We start from the raw sequence: 19,705 nt of genomic DNA, 5'->3' as shown, positions 1-19,705 counted from the left end.
CTGTGCTTGGGCTAGAGCTAAGAGTGATATTTATTTATCACTGTGCTTGGGCTAGAGTTTGTTGTCTTGATGTAGTTCCTTAGAAATTATATATTTTACAAGTCTACTTAGTAAGACTGAAGAAGCTGAGTATACTGGCACGGTTGGGCATGGCTCTCAAAATAGCACTTGCTGTTTCTGAGAAGCTGTCATTGTAGTAGCTGTATGTTTCACCTACTGAGAAAATACAGAGGCACCTTTTAAACTAAGAATTACTCTACTTGCTACAATACAAAATTATATAGGTAAATGATCAATTTTGTCAGAACGATTCCAATATCAGAATGCTTTACTGTATCTTCTAAACTTTCTCCCGTGTACTGTCAATCATGATGAAGATAATTAACCATGAGAGGCTATAATCTATCTATATTTAGAATTCACTGCATTTGATTAACTTGGAGAAATGACTGAACTAACTAACACATGGTCAGTACCTATTTGGTGAGTCATGCAGAGTTTGTGAATTAATTTTCCAAGATAGTTTTTTTTTTTGAGATTATTTTTATTTATTATTTTTGGCTGTGTCTGGTCTTAGTTGTGGCAGGCGGGCTTCTCTCTAGTTGCGGCGTGCGGGTTTTTCACTGGACCACCAGGGAAGTCCCCCAAGATAGTTTTTAAAACAACCCAAACATGAAAATACTTTCCAGTGTCAAGTTAACAGGTAGCATTCATCATTCTTCAGCATTCAAAATCTTCCTATATGAATCTGTGAAGAGTTTAAGGTGTTTTTCTCTTTTAACTTCTTATACAGCATAAACCTACTATATTTCATTCTCCAACAATTATGTAATGTTTTGACTACTGGTCATGAACTTAAAAAGGTAAAAAGCTATACATACTTTGTCCACTGGAAATTAAGCTTAAAGAGTGCACTATGATTAAAACAACTTGTTCATTTTGGGTTTCTGGCCTTTAGCCTGTGACCAAAAAATCATCACCCATTCTGGCTGAGCTTTTAGGATATGATTAGCTTTCTGTTGAACTAGTTTCTTTTTAAACTATTTACACTGTTAATTTTGTACTAACCTTAACCTACAAGTAATAGATATGTGTGTGTATGTGTGTGAGAGAGAAAATATAGACGGTAAAGGGGTGGAAGGATAAAGAGGGTTACTCATTCAGTATTCTACTCCATATTAACTGTTTATGGTCTATAATTATGTCTTTTTATTTCTTGCAGTAGAAACCTCACTGATGCACTAATCCAAACGTGTGTAATGCCCTTTCATAGATATGGAAAGGAGGTTTCCTGCATCTAGAGTATACGTATGTCATTATGATAAATAAATCAGCAAGCCTAACTGACCAGAAAATCAGTGTCTCAGACTACAGGAATTTTCTAATTAGAGGAACTTATAAGTCCTGATGAAAAGTCAGAAAAGCGATCACAGGGAATTCCCTGGTGGTCCAGTGGTTAGGACTCCACACTTACTGCCCAGGGCATGGGTACAATCCCTGGTCGAGGAACTAAGATCCCACAAGCCGCGCAGAGCAGCCAAAAATTAAAAAAAAAAAAAAAGTGATCAGAGATTTGCTAATTTTTCTATTGCTTGAATAGTGGAATAAACTCCAGGAACCTACTATTACCACATTAAGAACATTTTAAAAATTTGATCATTATTCACTGTTTCCTAGCTGAATATTCTTATATCTTGTTTTTTTAAAAATTTTCTTTACTTATTTATCTTTGGCTGAGTTGGGTTTTCGTTGCTGCGTGCGGGCTTTCTCTAGTTGTGGCGAGCGGGGGCTACTCCTCTTCGTTGCGGTACATGGGCTTCTCTTTGTGGTGGCTTCTCTTGTTGAGGAGCACGGGCTCTAGGTACGTGGGTTTCAGTAGTTGTGGCAGATGGGCTCAGTAGTTGTGGCTCGCGGGCTCTAGAGCACAGGCTCAGTAGTTGTGGCGCACGGCCTTAACTGCTCTGCGGCATGTGGGATCTTCCTGGACCAGGGCTCGAACCCGTGTCCCTTGCATTGGCAAGTGGATTCTTAACCACTGCGCCACCAGGGAAGCCCTATATCTTGTTTTATAGTCATTTATAGGCACCAGTTAACTCCCATAATTTTGTGATAGGAGAGCATAGGACATGTTTTTTCAAAGAAAAGAAAACTGAGGCAGAAAAGAATAAGTATAAAAACCCACTGGGAATTGATAACTTCTTGCATCCCAGACTGCGAAGCAAATGCTTGGGTCATGAAACCATTTTATAACTACTCAAAATTAGATGTAATATTTACAAGGTTAGACAACCAAAGTTTATTTTGATTTTCATTTAGACATAACACATTTCCTTATTAATATAAACTCCTGACATTTGAGGTCATTTCTGCGAAGTTTAATATCACTTCTGGGGCCCCGGGTTTGATCCCTGGTTGGGGAACTGAGGTCCCACAAGCCTCGCAGTGTGACAAAAAATAAATAAATAAAAAATAAATAAAAAGTTTAATATGAAAACACTTCTACCAATCCCTTTTCATATTTTGTTAGATATATTTTAACAACAGATTTCTTGCTTGAATAAATAACGTACCTGGCCTGTTCTGCCTCATTAAGAAAATATTCAAAGACATTATTCATTATAATAACATCAGCATTTTGCAGAAGTGAACCTTGTGTACAGATGTCTGCATGAAGCACCTAAAAAAGAATGAGTTCATGTAAGAGAACAAAGACACCATATCATATAATCACGTAAGAAATAGCTATTGATTCAATGATGTTGTGAGGCAATATGGGAGATTCACACTTCTTAAAATGGGAGAACAGTATATTTAATACTACTACCTATGGAAGATACTTAATACCTAATAAAAACCATAAACTTGTGAAAATTTTATTTGTTTTAGATGGAATCATTTATATAGTTATAATTACACTCTTTTCACTTCCAGTTCAGAGCTTTTTCCATTATATCACTAGCTATTCTGGCTCCATCATCAACTGGATTTGTACCTTTGGGTAGTCAGTGTCTTCATAAATAAAATGGAGTAATATATGTCCTGATTCACAGAATCAAATGGGACCATATAAAATTTAAAAAGTAATTTATAAATTGTAAAATGTTAATACAAATATGTTAACTGGCCTTGTCCGACTCTTCATCTAAAATTCACTTGAATATATTATCTATCCAAGAAAGCAAACAAAACAATTTATTGAAAAAACTATATACCTCAAAAAATTAACTTCGACTATAATCAACAAGTCTTGTAGACCACAGGCAAGATAATAGGAGGAAACATTTATTTGCTCAAGAGCAAAGCAAATAACTTTTATTTTAAAAAGAAGAGAAAAAGTTTTTTATATCATATGATTTCTTTCCAAAAAAGAACTTAGCCTTACAAATAAATAATATCCAGAATGTTTAAATCTCGATTTCTAATTAAATCAATATTCCTGTTATTTATGTGATTCTTATTATGTAAGAGCAGTGTGTTTTTGTTCATTAAATATGGGATAGTGAGAAAAATCCATGAACTTATTATTGGACAATGAATTCTCTTTGATCACTTGCCTCTCAATTTCCAAGATGAGAGAGAGAAAGAGAAAAAAAAAAGGAAGGATGGAAGGAGGAAGAGAATGAAAAGTTTTCCTTCTATAAGAAAGGGGAAAGCTAGATCCTTAATCTTACTAAGATATGTCTTTCAATATTTGATTGCATTGAATACCAGAGATCCTTAGATACACAATACTTCTGTGCATTGCCATTAGAAGTGTAGGATCGCTAGTGAAATGACAAGGATTACTGCATCAACCAAAAAACTTCCTTTCCCCTTTTTTGTCATTTTTCCCCTTACATATAAGAAACAGAAAATTTCTGTCATAGCCCAACCCAGGACATCATTCTCCCATGAACTGCTATTCTGTGGCACCCACAATTCCTATTGAAAGTTTATAAAAAGATAAAAACTGTGAGCATTACTTAACCTTTTTGTTTACTTTCAACATTCATAGTTTAATTAAATACACTTCTGACCAACATCAAGAGATTCAAAATTACTGCTACCAAAACTATAGTTGATATGAAGAAAATTAAGAAAAAATTCTACTTTCTAATAAAATTTGGGAGGAAGAGAAAAATGTGAGTGGAACATATTGATAATAATTCATCTTTATTATCAGTGTTTTAAAATATTAAGTTAACTCAATCTGTTTCTACACAACAGCAATCAAGAATAGATTCAAAAAGAGTTTCCAACTCCAATGCGGAAGAAATTTGGCTAAACTATGCTATACGGTGGATAACAGAATAAACATTTAAAAGGGTACCTTTATTCTGTCAGTGAACTGGTACTTTTTTATGACCATTTCCTGCAACTGGCAAAAGTCTCCATTCAATTCTACTCCATATAGTTGTGATGCTGAACTGTAAAGATAACCCTAAAATATGAAGATACATTATGATGCAAAAGAATTAACTTCTAGTTGTGGGTTTATTTCTACTTGAAATTTTAAAAGTAAAACTTTTTTTTTTTTAAAGTCTTTATTGAATTTGTTACAATATTGCTTCTGTTTTCTGTTTTGGTTTTTGGCCGCAAGGCCTGTGGGATCTTAGCTCCCCAACCAGGGATCTAACCCGCACCCCCTGCACTGGAAGGTGAAGTCTTAACCACTGGACCACCAGGGAAGCCCCTAAAAATCAAACTTTTAAAAATAGAATTCAATAAAGTAAAAATAAAGATAAAAAGGAAAGATAAATAACATTTTATAATTTATGTAAAACAACTTTTAAGAACTTAGACTCTTACTCATCGAGACCTTGATTGTAGTTTATAAATTACCGTTATTTAAAAGTAATCATATTTTTAAAGATTGATTTACTTTTCCTGATAAAACTGTGCATTCATCAAAGTTGGAAATGAGGAAAGTGATCACATATAGATTCTTTGTTTAATACCCTACTTCTGTAATTTCTTGGGAAGTTACATCAGGGGAAAACAAGAAAGGCATTAACCTGTGGGAAATATAATGGAAACTCACGCACAGTCTGACACAAGAGGAGGGTGGCTGGAGGTGTGTCCTGTTTGACTTTGAGAAGTCAGCCTGGTGTCTGGCAATCCACCAAAGATACTGGCCATTAGTTAACAAGGATCATCAAGAACTGACTATATATTATTATGTATCTATTTTTGGTTGTAATCACAAAAAATAATCTGGAAGGAGAGGTCAAATCATATTCTGAAGACCATTATACATCAACTAATACTTACGTGTAAACTAAATTTATATTTATAGCTCATCATGGATTTTTAGAATATGTTCAATGGAGCATATGTAAGTATTCAAAAAACTTTTGTTGACTGAATCAGTGACGTACTATAGAGGAAAATGACAATATGTTTAAATTCATTAATGCTGCCAAATACCTGCATAGCCACAGTTATTTCAGCTATATACTTTTCTAACAAATAAAAAAATTAACAAGAATGGACAAAATATGGTAAACAAGCATAATCTCTAATGTTCTCCAAACAAAGCCATCTGATAAACTGTACTTTCTATTATGGCTATTTTTCCTAATTGTAGAATAAAAGTCAACACTGAAAAATAAATGAAGCATGAAAGAGTTAACTGTTTCTGTTTAGAGCAGGCAGTGATGCTGGGAACTGATAGGGCCTGTTTCTGGCATGAACATCTACTGCTGTTGGCCACATGTTTTAACACATCTGCTAATGACAACCAGAAACCACATTTCAGTTTTTTGATAAAACCATTTAAGAATATTAAAAATGTTCATGATTTGAATTTTTTAAAAAAAGCCACATTGAAGACACAAAAGTCTACATTCAAACTTTGGATCATAGAAAACTAGAGCACGATGTGTCCTGGATATCATTTAGTTTGCTCACTTACAGGTCAGGAACTTGAGGCACAGAGGTGTTCAGGGACTTGCTCATAGCCATAAGCAATTTCCCAGGTCAAGTAAATTTGTCAGTTTTATAAGAGCTCTTATCAAAACTCAGTATACTATACTATTTTAGCACAGTACAGAAAATGGAGTTAGAAGGGCAGTAAGTGAGTGACAGAATAGCAAAGTGTTATGAGGGTCACCTGTTGCTGTTTTGCTGATATTCCTTCACTTGTGTCACAGAGTCAAACTAGTAAAGGAAATCAGAGAGCTGGCCTTTGAAAGTCCAAATTCGATACACTATTTTAACCATATTATTCTGTTACTCTAATAAATAAAGCCAAGCTGTCACCTTGGATGGTGGCAGGCAAAACTGATGCTAGTAGGAGAAGAAAGTATTTCCAAATGTTGAGTATGTCCACAAGCTGGACTTTACCCCGTAAAGGACGATGCCAAGCCTGGAGCCAACGTCAACCAAGACCTTTCCCGACAGATCAGGGAGTACATGATGATAAATGAACTTCAATTCCATGAGAGAGAAGGAATGAGAAATAAACCCTGGAGAATTAGAACAGAGTAAACATTAAATTCTGCTTGGGGATTAACAATTCCATTCTGTATTTCTAATTCTTTCACCTGTAAAGTGTATTTCATGCTTTTCTTAATCAATGAAAGCCATTCAGAGGTTATTTAGAAAAAATTAATGTGATAATTTTGTATTCATTCACTCTGAGCTGTATTAGACAAGAACAAATATGAAGTCTCTGACATTTAAAAGGCCTCTAGAGGGAATTCCCTGGCGGTCCAGTGGTTCCACTGCAGGGGGCACGGGTTCCATCCCTGGTCAGGGAACTAAGATCCTACAAGCCGTGCAGCATGGCCAAAATCATCATCATTCATTATCATCATCATCATCAAAGGCCTCTAGAAAACCACTACTCAGCTGCCTGTCCCTACCCCCATGCTCCTCATTTCCTTCCTGCTGCTGCTTAGGATGTCCTGGGTTTTCCCCTTCCTCTTCTCCCTCTGACCTGCTGTTCCCAGCAACTGCTTCCTAACTCCCATACCATCCGGCTTTCTCACCCTATCCCAGAGCCAACCACAGGGCTTCCACCTCTTGCTGCATAGACTGTAAACTACCCAATGAATGACCATCTCTGGAGTGGAACAATGTGGCAGCCCTGACCAACCTAAAGTGTGTTCTGGAGTGCAGGAGAGGGGTGGTATGGAAGGAGGTTAAGACACTCCTAAACTGTTATTTCCCTTAGTTTAATTGCTACAATTTCTAGTCTCCTAGCCCACCTTCTCACTCCATTATTTCTGTAATGAAATACCTGGGAGAGCCTGAGTCTGTTTTTTCTGACATGGAGGTAACCCAAAGACTTTCTCTACTGTATGCTACATGATATAATGGTCAGGAAGGGGAGAAACTTTGATCATAACTAATGACTGGTGGCAAAGAAAACGGAAGCAGGCAGGCTAATCCCTTGGAAGAAAATAAAGGATGACTAGGCCTCAGAAGTAACACTGGAGGTGATGGGGTGGAGGGGGGTTGACCACCATAGTCCTTATCTCCTCTCATCCTTACGATCCTCTTTGCCACGTTAGTGCTCCTGCCCTGGGCTACAGAGTCATCGTTAGTGTCTTGTAGCTGGACAAGCCCCTTTCGTATAGGGAATAAGAGGCCCACACAGTGATAGCTTTTTCAGAGTCATTATAGCTATCTGGGCTGGTCTGGGTGTCCAGACACTATTTACAATCTGGTTTTTATGTGAAAATACATCCTAACCTCCAAATTTTTCTGTGTCAAACATAGCTCTTCTGTAAATTTCTGTACATCAGATCTGATATGGTGTTACTTACAATTCACTTTTTAGTTTTCCCTCTATTGTTCTTTTTCTTTTGGCTGCGTTGGGTCTTTGTTGCTGTGAGTGGGCTTTCTCTAGTGGCGTCGAGCAGGGGCTACTCTTTGTTGTGGTGCACAGGCTTCTCACTGTGGTGGCTTCTCTTGTTGCGGAGCACGGGCTCTAGGCACACGGGCTTCAGTAGTTGTGGCACACGGGCTCAGTAGTTGTGGCACACAGGCTTAGCTGCTCCGCGGCATGTGGGATCTTTCCGGACCAAGGATCGAACCCGTGTTCCCTGCATTGGCAGGCGGATTCTTAACCACTGCGCCACCAGGGAAGTCCCTTCCTCTACTGTTCTTGTCTAAGTCCTTTTCTATTCTGTGAACTACTTCAAATGGAAATAAGTACTATCTAAAAATAGAATCTTAAATCAGTAAACCAGGGTAGTTTAATCCCCAACTACAATACAGGTACAATATATTTGTATTAGCAACATACTACAAATTTGGTAGTAGTTAATTTTTGAGAATAATATTATCTAAGATCAGTAATACGAGCACAATATTACTTACCCACTCTAAGCAACACCTCTAAATCTAAGTGAGCAGGGAGATTGAAATAGCATGTTTAAATTAACAGCCTAGCCAATAATACCCAGTTTGAACAAAAAATATATTAACAGAAGAGTTAACATCTTAGCAGCATGGAGTCAGTCTAGTTTCCCATTTGAAACACAGGTGCTGCATCTGAGGGACAGAGATGCAGGAGACTGTCACTAGAATTGTTCTGGGTTATAGACCGAAGATGCTCCAGGATGTCAAATCATGGCCTGAATAGACTGTCAAGATTATCTATATCCGTCCTCTGAATCCATGCCCATCCAACAATATTTGATTACTATCTGACTTCTCAAGTAGATGTTTCTATGGGGAGAATGTTTTCAGTCCCCTTGGCAGTTATATTTCTCATTGTAAATAAATCAGCATTATGGTTAAATGTGAATCTCTTTTGAGTATATAAAGTATGAGTCAGTTTCCCTGTATTCATTCACTCTGACTAGTTGCTGGACCTGAAAAGTCACCTCCAATTAAACATGCTCAGTGAAAAGCAGAAATATCCCCCTGGGAGAGACATGAAGTGGCCTAGCCTCCCTGGACGATGTTTCTATTTAGTTTCCCTGACTGCAATAATTGGTAATGGCTAGGCTGCAGGTTGTCCTTTTGCTTTCAAAAAACAGTGAATGCTTGGGCAAGAATCTGCATACTCGGGACTTCCCTGGTGGCGCAGTGGTTAAGAATCCGCCTGCCAATGCAGGGGACATGGGTTCGAGTCCTGGTCCAGGAAGATCCCACATGCTACAGAGCAAATAAGCCCGGGAGCCACAACTACTGAGCCCGCGTGCCACAACTACTGAAGCCCACATGCCTAGAGCCCGTGCTCTGCAACAAGAGAAGCCACCACAATGAGAAGCCCGCACACTGCAATGTAGAGTAGCTCCCACTCGACGCAACTAGAGAAAGCCCACGTGCAGCAACGAAGACCCAATGCAGCCAAAGATAAATAAATAAATAAATAAATAAATAAAGATATTAAAAAAAAATCTGCATACTCATGACATGTAAGGAAAAGTACACACGAAGTCATCAGGTTTGCAGGCTTGAGTGCCCACCTAAAGGTGCCGTCTGGTGTGAGCCGCACACCATACAGTAGTATCTGCTCAGTTTTCCTTCCTCACATAATGAATCAATAAAGTCTTCATCATAAAGGAATGCATCAACGTGAACTGTGGGTTCTGGCTGCTGCTGTATCTGGTGGAGAGAAGAAAAACATCAAAAGAAACAAAGTACAAAGAAGTCTCTTTTTATTGCTAAATAAGGCAAAACATCAGTGGTTCATATGCTAAAATTCTGAGAGCAACGACAAGGCCCAGGAAGACAAGTTTTGATTATGGAAGTCAGCAACTCTGCTCTGCTTTTGCTTTATTTTTCAGACACTAGCAACTTGTTATTTGACATGCCATGATGCAAAACATGGCTATGAGAAATAGATTAAAATTTTAGTTGAAAGGAGTATTTTGAGACCATCTTGTCCATCCTAAGTAGTATATTTTACAAATACCCAGAGAGATTTCTCCCAAGAAATGACACTAGTTAGTAAAGAACGGGAAGAACTGAAACTAATATCAGGTCTTCTGAGTCCCACATGTCAGTGACTTACCCATCAAAATACTTAGCAAGTAATCTTTGCCCAGAAGCAAAGTTTTCAAATAATAACAATGTTAGTAAAACTCCATGCTTACAAATAATAGCACTTTATTAATACTGGTGGTACATGATATAATAGCAAGCAGCTACAGAGAAAAATATGTCTGATTCCTTCTACTTTAACACTAAATAAAGAATCAACCTATCTGCTTGGAAATCTACAAAATTATATCTACATCTATACACACACACGCATATATAAGTATATAAAATGTATGAACACATACAAGGGCCAGAAGGAAACAAAGGAAGAGAAAAACTGTTGGGATGGGGGATTGTGGGTCCACCATTAACATGCAATGAATACTTTTTTCTCTCTTTATATATTGTGTTATATCATGAGACTGCTAAGATTGTTTTATTAATAACATCCAAACTGTATTACAAATATTGCTCTGTTTTTATACTACCCACTATTTTCCTCCTGTAAATGACTGGATGTTTACTAAGATTTACTGAGTGCTCACAGTGTGCACAGAACTACTAAAAATGTACAGGATTTAGTACCTCTGCTCAGGAATTTACAGGCTGAAAAACCACAAACGCTGCTACTTTCAGATTAGTGGGGGAAGAAGAAATTATTATTCTTAGTTTTGCTTTAGGAAACAGTATTCATAGCATATGTATCCCATAAGAGTTGGGCTTTGAAGGTACTTGAATGAGGGGGCTGTCTGGAGAAGAAAAGTGAGAATTCTAGGAATAAAGGAATAGAAGAAGCAAAAATTGTGTAATGCTAAAGTAGGAGAAGGAAACAAAGGGGTGAACTTCACCCTTGATAAAAGCCACGGAAATGGAACAGGGAAGAGAAAACCAGGACAATGATGTAGGCAGGGACAGATTAATGTCGTGCCTTGATTTTGGGGGTGGGGGTGGGGTTGAGTGCTTGGCAAACAGGACACCCTCAAAAAATATCTGTTGAATGGATGGTACTAGGGAGCCAGAAGGTTACAGACTCAAAAGAATTGGGGACATGATTGAAGCACCAAACGAAAAAGCAGAATTCAGGACTGATTAGACTGGAAAGGCTAATGGGGTTAGGGGAGAATAGGAGAATCCTCAAGTAGCACTAAGAGTAAATTAATTTAACATATTTACTTTTTGGAGGGCTAGATGTTCTGAAGAAAGCATGGTTTCTAGAGGTAAGCAATTCCGAAGGTCTTCTGCTATGTTTTTCAATATAATGTCATTATTGTCTTGAATGAATTCATCAAAATCTCCTGCAAAAAAAAAACAAACAACCAGATACAGCTTTTATGGTTGTACTCATACCCAGACTAAGTGATTACAATGGATGGATATTTTCCATCAGATAGCATCAATTTATAACAATAAATAAACCTTCTAACCAATGAAATATTTAAATTTTAACAAATGTTCCATTGAAAACATTGAGTTTTTCCTTTTTCCAAACTGCTTGAAAATATAACACTTGACTATTTCAGCCTGTTATAGAACAACAAAGGCATTTAAAAAATATGTATTATTTTTCTACTTTATTTTTACTTAAGAAAAGTACTGCCATTAGTTTTTAGGGTCTTAAACTTACCAGTAAGTAGTCAAATATTCCTTTTGTGACCATATAGATCTTACAAGTTTAGGAGGCACCACACAGGGATTACTAAGAAGATAACTTGAATCTGAGCATCTCTGCCTCCAGTAAAATGTACTCAAGACTTCGGATAACAAGCACTAACAGATGGCACCAACTACAGAATAAACTTTATCAGAAATCATGTTGCTCCACTGCATTTGAACAGCAGATAAAATGATCATTAAAACAGCACATTTCTGATGGCTGTGGCCTACCTTTGGATAATCTGGCAAAAAGGGAAGTGTGCGTGCATACCGATGTATATAGCAATAAAGATGGAGAAGGTAAGAGACTGACGGTGAATCTAGGTGAGGGTATAAAAGTGGTGTTCATTGTTCTGTTTTTTCAACTTATCTGTGTGTTTATAAATTTTTTTAAATTGGCTCTACAAAAGTATGATTTCTAAGCAGCTCATATAATTTTAACTAGAATGTGACTTATCTGGAAGTAAAATACTCTAGTAAAATTAGCTACAGCCTGAATGCCAAATATAGACTGGAAAGGACTACTAATGAAAACATTTTACCTTTTTCTTAAAAGACTTATATTGATTCTTGCTAGAGTAAAAGGACCTCGAAGGGGTTGTGTTTTTCTTACTGTTTTAAAACAGCTATAGAAGGAAAACAAGGAGATTCTGAAGAAAATATCATCCATCTCCACATCTTGCACCCCAAATCTTTGGTTGTTTTAAAATAAGTTCATGATTTCCTTCTTAAACATAATAATTCTTGTGTTGGGTCAGAATGCAATTTTCATGTCACAAATAACAATTAAAATTTGGATAATATTTTCTAGTTTGCAAAGTTCTTTCACACAGAAACTAGGTCATTTAAGTATTATAACATCCATGTAAGGAAGACAAAGCAAGATTACATTCTCTGATTTACAGAGGAGGTAACTGAGTCTTTTAAGGTTAAATGAACTGTGAAAAGTTACAAAGCAGGCCAACAGCAGCACAAGAAACAAACCTAGGTTTTTTGCTTCTAAATAAAGCTACTCTTCTTTTTCACTTTTTCCACTCTGTTTCCCTACGTACAGAGGTTCTTTCTCTGTATAACTTCCTTTTGAGCAATAGTAGTTAATATGAAGATACTGATATATTATTTGGCTCCCTGAACTAATGTAGAAAGGCCTTTTAGCTCTTTTTTCTTTCCTCACCTATCTAGTATAATGATCTAAATTGTTGCTTCAAATTATTTCTAGAAGGATGCAAAATATAAATTATAGAGAAATGAAAATACTATGAAGATTTGTTCCAAATTGTTTTAGGTGGAACTTAAATAGCACCTGTGATGCATTTTTTTAAAAAACTGGCCTTTTTAAAATGGTATTCTTAAAATCTAATTAAATTTTCTCAAGGTGTTAATTAATACCTAACATCTGCTTAGCTTCTCTCTGTAGACGGAAAACTGTCTAGAAGCCTCTATGACTTGCATTTAATTCTAATAATATCACTCACACCATTGATTCTTAGCAAGTTCTCTCAATTTGTAAATGGTATAACTGAAGAAGCTGATAAAAATCACGTTATACCAAACTAAGATATTTCATAGCCCAACTTCTTTGGATTTAATTCTGTAACATAAACAACCATGTTAGGAAAACATAGTTTTCATATGGGCCGGCCTTATAAGAGTCTTACAGTGGAAAGGGAACTTAATTACGAACTATTACCAAATGGCAGAATCCATCCATGCATCTCTGACATATGACTGTTTTTCAGTCTTCACCTGAACACATTCGGGAACAGCATTTCTTCCACGTGCTGAGCCAGAATCTGCCTTTCCATAACAGCTCATTTTTCTAATTTCAGCTCGAGAGGAATCATCATCTTTAATGCTATACGGTATTTATTGAATGAGCACTTTTAAGGCATGCTAAACTTTGTGCAGTGCTTTTCAAACACTGTCATTTAATCCTAAGAATCCTATATGTGGTACTATTATCACTTCTATTTTATAACAAAAGAAGAATGTGAGGTCAGAATTTAAGTTACTTGTCTCAGGTCATACTGGCCAGAAAGTGGTAGAGTTGGAATTTGAATGTAGGTCTAACTCTGAACTCTTAGTTACTATACCATACAGTCTCTCTAAGGGAGCTCAGAAGGCGGCTGGCTAGTAAGAGCTCCCCTATCACTACCTTAGCCTTCTCTTCTCCCTAGCTCTGACCACGGTTCCTCATATATTGTGGGAACCATATCCACTGCCATCTGGTTGCCATCTTCTGGACTTGTTCAACAGCCCCTTTAAATGTGGCCCTGGAACTGAACTCGATTTGGCAATTTAGTTCTCTAATCCATGACTACCTTAGCTTATTTTCCTCTTCTATCACTTTGTAGTGTCTAGGGCTCTGATTGCTACTGCTACTGGGTTATTAATAGACTTGGAAGGGGTGGTGGTGGTGAACCATCTTAAACAGTCATATGTGAAGATCGAGGGAGCTGGAGAAATGAAAGATGGGAAGGGCTGCAAATTCTGAACCATCACAATAGATTTCCCCATGTCTCCCTAGTTAAATATCTTTATTTGGGAGTCAATCCCCCAATTAATGTAAGCAACACCAGGCAAGATGAGAGATATTATGAAATTGTGTGTTAAATTACTCAGTCATTTTAAAAAGGCAGTATTAAGTGAAGACTCATTCCCAAGGATACCAGGTGAAAATGAGAACTGACACCTCTTATCCTGGACAACAAACTCTGATTCAACTACATTCAAGGGTAAAAAGAGATTCCTTCAGTTACAGCAGGGATTCTTCACCATTGTCCTAGTTAACAGGATCCACATATGGGCTTTATGCAGTCCATAAAAGGCCTAAAGTTGCATGCTTGGTTGTATACATAAATATGTATACTTTTCCAGGAAGAAAATTCTCAAAAGATATTTCATAATAATAGTTAATATTTGTTGAGCACTGTACGTAAGGCACTGTGGAAATTTTTAGCTCAAGAAGACTAAAATTAGTTTCATTATCTGTAGTGGTTGGCAAATAACTTCTGAAAAGAAGGGCAAGACATTTTTGCCCTAATAATGGCTATAAAACAGGTGGAAAAGGCATGATATGATAGGATATTACTGAAGTGTGTAAAACTGGAATTCATTTAACATTCTATCATCATAAGTATTTGTTATTAAAATTAAATTCCTTAAAACATTATTTTAAAAGGCTGTGTAATGTTCCATCATATGTATATTACTTAACCATTCAGTCCTACTACTATACATTTAGATACAATTGTAACTGTGAAAAATTGCACTGCAATTTACACTGCAACTAACATTTTGGCATACATCATCTCTCTGTATTTATTTCCTTACTATAAATTCTTAGAAGTAGAAGTACTTAAACATTTTAAAGGCTTTTGCTACATATTGTCAAATTTCTTTCCTGAAAGATTATACAAATTTAATCTATCAGAAAAGAATATGTGTTTCATTAAAGCCTTATAGCATTGAATAGTACCATAAAAACAAACTTTGTTGTTTTAATTTGCATTTCTTTAATTACAAGTGAGGCTGAACATCTTTTAACATGTATAATAGCTATTTCAGAATGTGTGGTAACAGTACGTTGCTTAGAAAAAGTTAAAGAAAGGTGTTAATCAGTTGCCTAAGGACAGTAAGGTTTTTCTCAAATTACATATGTAGGTGGGAAGGGAGCGGAGAAAGAAGAGCTTCACTAAAGAGCAAAATTCATTCTTTAAAAATTTCCTACTTATATTTAATTAAATACATGGGGACAGAGAAGTCACCAAAGCTGACAGTCTATGAATCGAACCCCACTTTTTACATCTAGTCAGGTATCAAGTGCTATCACTTTCTCTTTTGAATCCACTTCCTCTTTATTACTGCTTCAACTACCTCATAGGCACGCACAGGCACCACCTCACATTTAGAATACCAGGACAAACTCACAATTAGCTCCTGAATTATCAGTTTCCCCCCGATATAAGATATCCTGCACACCGATTTTAAACTAATCTTGCTTAAACTTCACTTTGTGTCACTCCTTCTCCTTACAATTTTGGAATAGCTTTTCACTTTTCAACGTATGAAGTGTCACTCTAGACTTTCAAGGCCCTCTATATCACCAGAGGCTAACCATCCTATTTTCTATTCTCATTACTCTCTAACATAACTTTTGCTCAAGATGTGCAAATCTCCTCAGGTGTTTTCCATACTCCTTCCTGTTCATACTGTTCCTTTCAACTCTATGACCCTGCCTTTTGCAATAAGGCCCTGCTCAAGTTACTTCATCTCCATGAAGTCTTACGTTCAAACTCTGGCCTTAACTCACCCTTATCCTTACCTCTGATGACTTACAATACATAATTAAACATTGGGTTATATATTTCCTATTATTCATTCATATCTTATATTACTCTGAAGTTCTTATTCAAATTTTAAAAATTTACTGAGGGGACTTCTGGTCCTAGACAAGATGGCTACTTCCCTCTTTTTCCCCTGCTCCTCCCCTCTAAATACAATGAAATATCCTGGAAATAAATCAACAGGCAACCATAAAGGACTCTGAAAGCTAGAAAAAAGGTAAACTGTCTAGGGACCTGAGGATTTAAGGAAGGAGGGTCACCGCAGTGAATTCCCTCCTGAGTTTTCCTTTTATCTTCCATGTAGCCTGGACTGGGCCCTGGAGAGGCCTGCATCCCAGAACTACCAACAGCCAGACTGAAAAAAAAGAACAAAACAAAAACTAAGAAAAGCTTGCTCTCTCTCGCCACACTGTAAAGGGGAAGAACAACACAGACGTACTGCGGAGCCCTAATCCCTAGTCCACACCTGGGGCTGTGGCAGGCTATCTGGTAACAACAGGGGAGACTGCTGTCCTCAGACCCTCTACCCAGCAGGATAGAGACCCAGGCCTGAGGTCTCCCAGCCTTCTGCCCAGTGGCCAAGAGCAAACCAGGCCCTGTACTGCTTGTCCCCTACTCCCACTGGTGGAAGGTAGCTCAGTGACATAGGGTGATCCAAGAAACTGTCTTTCTCCATGCAGGCAACACCAGCATAGATTGAGCAGGAGCCCCAGCAATTTCAAGGAATGAAGCAGACCTGAATAGCACTGCAAGGGCACTGAAAACTAAATTGTTATCAGAGCTACAGCCCACAAAAGCAGGCCAGAACCAACAGGTTAAACTTAAGCAGGGTAACTGCCTACTAAGATAGAAGATTTGAATAGGATCAAGTCAGCATAATATCTAAAATATCCAGGATAAAATCAAAATTATCCTAGCATACAATCAGAATATCCAGGATACAATGGAAAATCATTTATACCAAGAACAGGAAGTCATTATTTGAATCTGGCAATCTAGATGCTAACATGTAAATTAATCAGAATTTGGATGATCAGACAAGGTTTTAAAGCAGCCATAATAAAAATGCTTCAATAAGCAGTTAAGAATTATCCTGTAACAAGTGAAAAAAATAGGAAATCTCAGCAAAGAAGTAGAAGTCATAGAAAAAGAAATAGAAACTATAAAACTAAAAGAACAAACAACAACAACACAAAAACACTTGTTGAATGGGTTCAGTAGTAGAGATGACAGAGGATAGAATCAGTAAACTTGAGTTGACAGATCTATAAAATTTATTCCATCTGAACAACAGAGAGAAAATAGACAGAAAAAAAATAACTGAACAGAGCCTTAAGGATCTGTGGAATAACAAAAGATCTAACATTAGTATCAGAGCTCCAGAAGTAGGGGAAAAAGTGTGGGGCTGAAAAGTATTTCAAGAAATATAGCTAAAAACTCCCCAAATTTGGTTAAAGACATAAACCTACAGATATAAGAAGCCAAGCAAACTCCAAATATGATAGACCCAAAGAAATCCACATAAGAACATACCATAAACTGCTAAAAACAAAAGAGACAAAGAACAAATCTTAAAAGCAACCAAAGAGAAATGATTCACCCCCAAAAGGGAAACACCAATTTAAACAGTGAATTTTTCATCTGAAACCATGGGAGCAGACTTCCCTGGTGGCACAGTGGTTAAGAATCTGCCTGCCAACGCGGGGGACACGGGTTCAATCCCTGTTCCAGGAAGATCTCACATGCCGCAGAGCAACTAAACCCATGTGCCACAACTACTGAGCCTGCGCTCTAGAGCCCGCGTGCCACAACTACTGAAGCCCATGCGCCCTACAGCCTGTGCTCCACAACAAGAGAAGCCACCGCAATGAGAAGCCCGCGCAACACAACAAAGAGTAGCCTCCACTCACTGCAACTAGAGAAAGCTCACGCGCAGTAACGAAGACCCAACACAGCCAAAAAAAATCCAAAAAGCCCCCAAAACAAAACAAACAAAAAAAACCCAAAAAACAAAACAAACAAAAAACCAAAAAACAAAACAGAACAAACAAAAAAGCCATGGGAGCCAGAAGATTACAAAATTTTTCAAACGCTAGAAAAAAAGGACCACAAACTGTAAATTTTATATCTGATGAAATTATCCTTCAGGAATGGAGAAGTAAAGAAAACCTCAGATGCAGAAAAACTAAGAATTTGTTACCAGCAGACCTACCCTTAAAGAACTGGTAGAGGAAACCCTCCAACAGAAGGGAAATAGCAGAAGGAGGCTTGGAACTTCAGAAAGGAAAGAACAACAGAATGGGTAAAAACAGAGTAAATTCATTAGACTATCTTTCTCCTCATTAGCTTCTTAAACCATATTTGATGGTTAAATAAAAATTTATAAAACCATCTGTAATAGTGCTCAATGTATATAGAGAAAATACATAAAACAACCATATTTTTAAAGTGGGGGAGGGTAAAGGGACCTACATGAAAGTAAGATTTCAATACTTCATTCTGGTGATAAAACATTGATACCACTAGATGGTGATGTTACATATGTATACTGTAATAGAGTAACCACAAAGAAAACTATACAAAGAGATATACTCAGAAACACTATAAACAAGAACAGAATTCTAAAACTGTTCCATTTACCCACAGGAAGGCAAGAGGAGGTAAGAAATTGAGAAACAGAAGGATCAAACAGGAAACAAAGATTGGAAAATCTGTAAGTTATGTGGCTACTTCCTCAGTGGTAATAGCAACATAATATAGAACTGCAGTAGTATGCTGTTTGACAAATGTAACTAGATCCCAGGCTTTGCTTTTTAGATTTGTTGGAATTTCAAAGAACCTCTAACAGCTCTGTAGCTGCTGTTCAGCAACAGGTTCAATTCTGCTCAATGAAGATGTATTTAAAATACAGGAAACAGAAAAGCTTCTAAAAGCTTCTAGTCACCTACTATTAACTTCTTTAAGCATTTAAATATTTTCTTGATTATTTTATTAATTTTCTTATAGCACACTTTAATTTTCTATCCTTTATAACTTGATTCTTAATAGAAATTTTTATGAGTTGTTGGTTTGACATCCTCATTTGTATTTGCATATTCAGGAAAAATTCAGAGGCTTCAGAATGGTGTTTGTTAACAGATAGCTGTTAATAAAATGTAATTTTTAATATGCCTATTGGGGACCTCACATACAGTTCTGGCTCTCAGCTCCCTTCACTTAATGGATTGCAGTCACTCTCCTATACTTTGAAAGCTAGATCAAGAGCCCACTATATACATATACAAGAAGTAGAAAAGAACAGGTGCTCTGCCACAAGATTAGAATCAATGAGCTGAAGTCCTGCTGTATTTTTTACTCCTTTTATTTATTTATTTGAGGGGGGAGTTGTCTTTGTGTGCTTTGTCCCTCAGACTTTTTTCATCCTTCTTTACTGGTGCTCATTTGTTTCCTAGACTTTGGCCTAAGCTGTACCAAGGTAAATACAGGCTCTATCTTTATTTTTTCTGTATCTTCAGTTTATATCATACTTTGACATGTGCTTGCCTCTGTCCTGGTCCAAGCTTTTGGTTCTCAGCCTGATCCCAAATGACCTCAGGTCTTGGTATGATAATCCCACTATTCCTTCAGAGACCAAGAATATCATTCTTCCTTTTGTGTATTTAAAATTATTGTGATTTTTACCTGTTAGCAATATGTAGATTTTTTTTCAGCTTCAGTAAACTCTGTGAAACTCAAAACCAAAATCATGCCTATTATTATCTCTTGCTATTCCATTAAACGGTATA

General features: G+C 36.9%; 1 protein-coding gene across 5 annotated transcripts in view; it reads right to left on the bottom strand.

Moving 5' to 3' along the window:
• Nucleotides 1–19,705, bottom strand: part of LOC309656078 (uncharacterized protein) — a 44,528-nt gene that overhangs the window by 22,776 nt on the left and 2,047 nt on the right. For 4 of the 5 annotated variants that reach the window (XM_082452246.1, XM_082452245.1, XM_082452247.1 and 1 more), the window contains exons 2-6: nt 11,095–11,216; nt 9,405–9,543; nt 6,325–6,446; nt 4,310–4,420; nt 2,571–2,677 (exon numbers count right to left, since the gene is read on the bottom strand). In XM_082452246.1, the coding sequence (XP_082308372.1) occupies nt 2,571–2,677; nt 4,310–4,420; nt 6,325–6,446; nt 9,405–9,543; nt 11,095–11,216 (601 nt within the window). The remainder of the gene's footprint in view (nt 1–2,570; nt 2,678–4,309; nt 4,421–6,324; nt 6,447–9,404; nt 9,544–11,094; nt 11,217–19,705) is intronic. The other variant, XM_082452244.1, reaches the window with a different exon arrangement.

This window comes from Balaenoptera physalus (genome assembly GCF_965194825.1).
Source record: "Balaenoptera physalus genome assembly, chromosome: 2".
Lineage (NCBI taxonomy): Eukaryota > Metazoa > Chordata > Mammalia > Artiodactyla > Balaenopteridae > Balaenoptera > Balaenoptera physalus.
The sequence above is the reverse complement of the archived record's forward strand: the minus strand, read 5'-3'. Positions and strand labels throughout refer to the sequence as shown.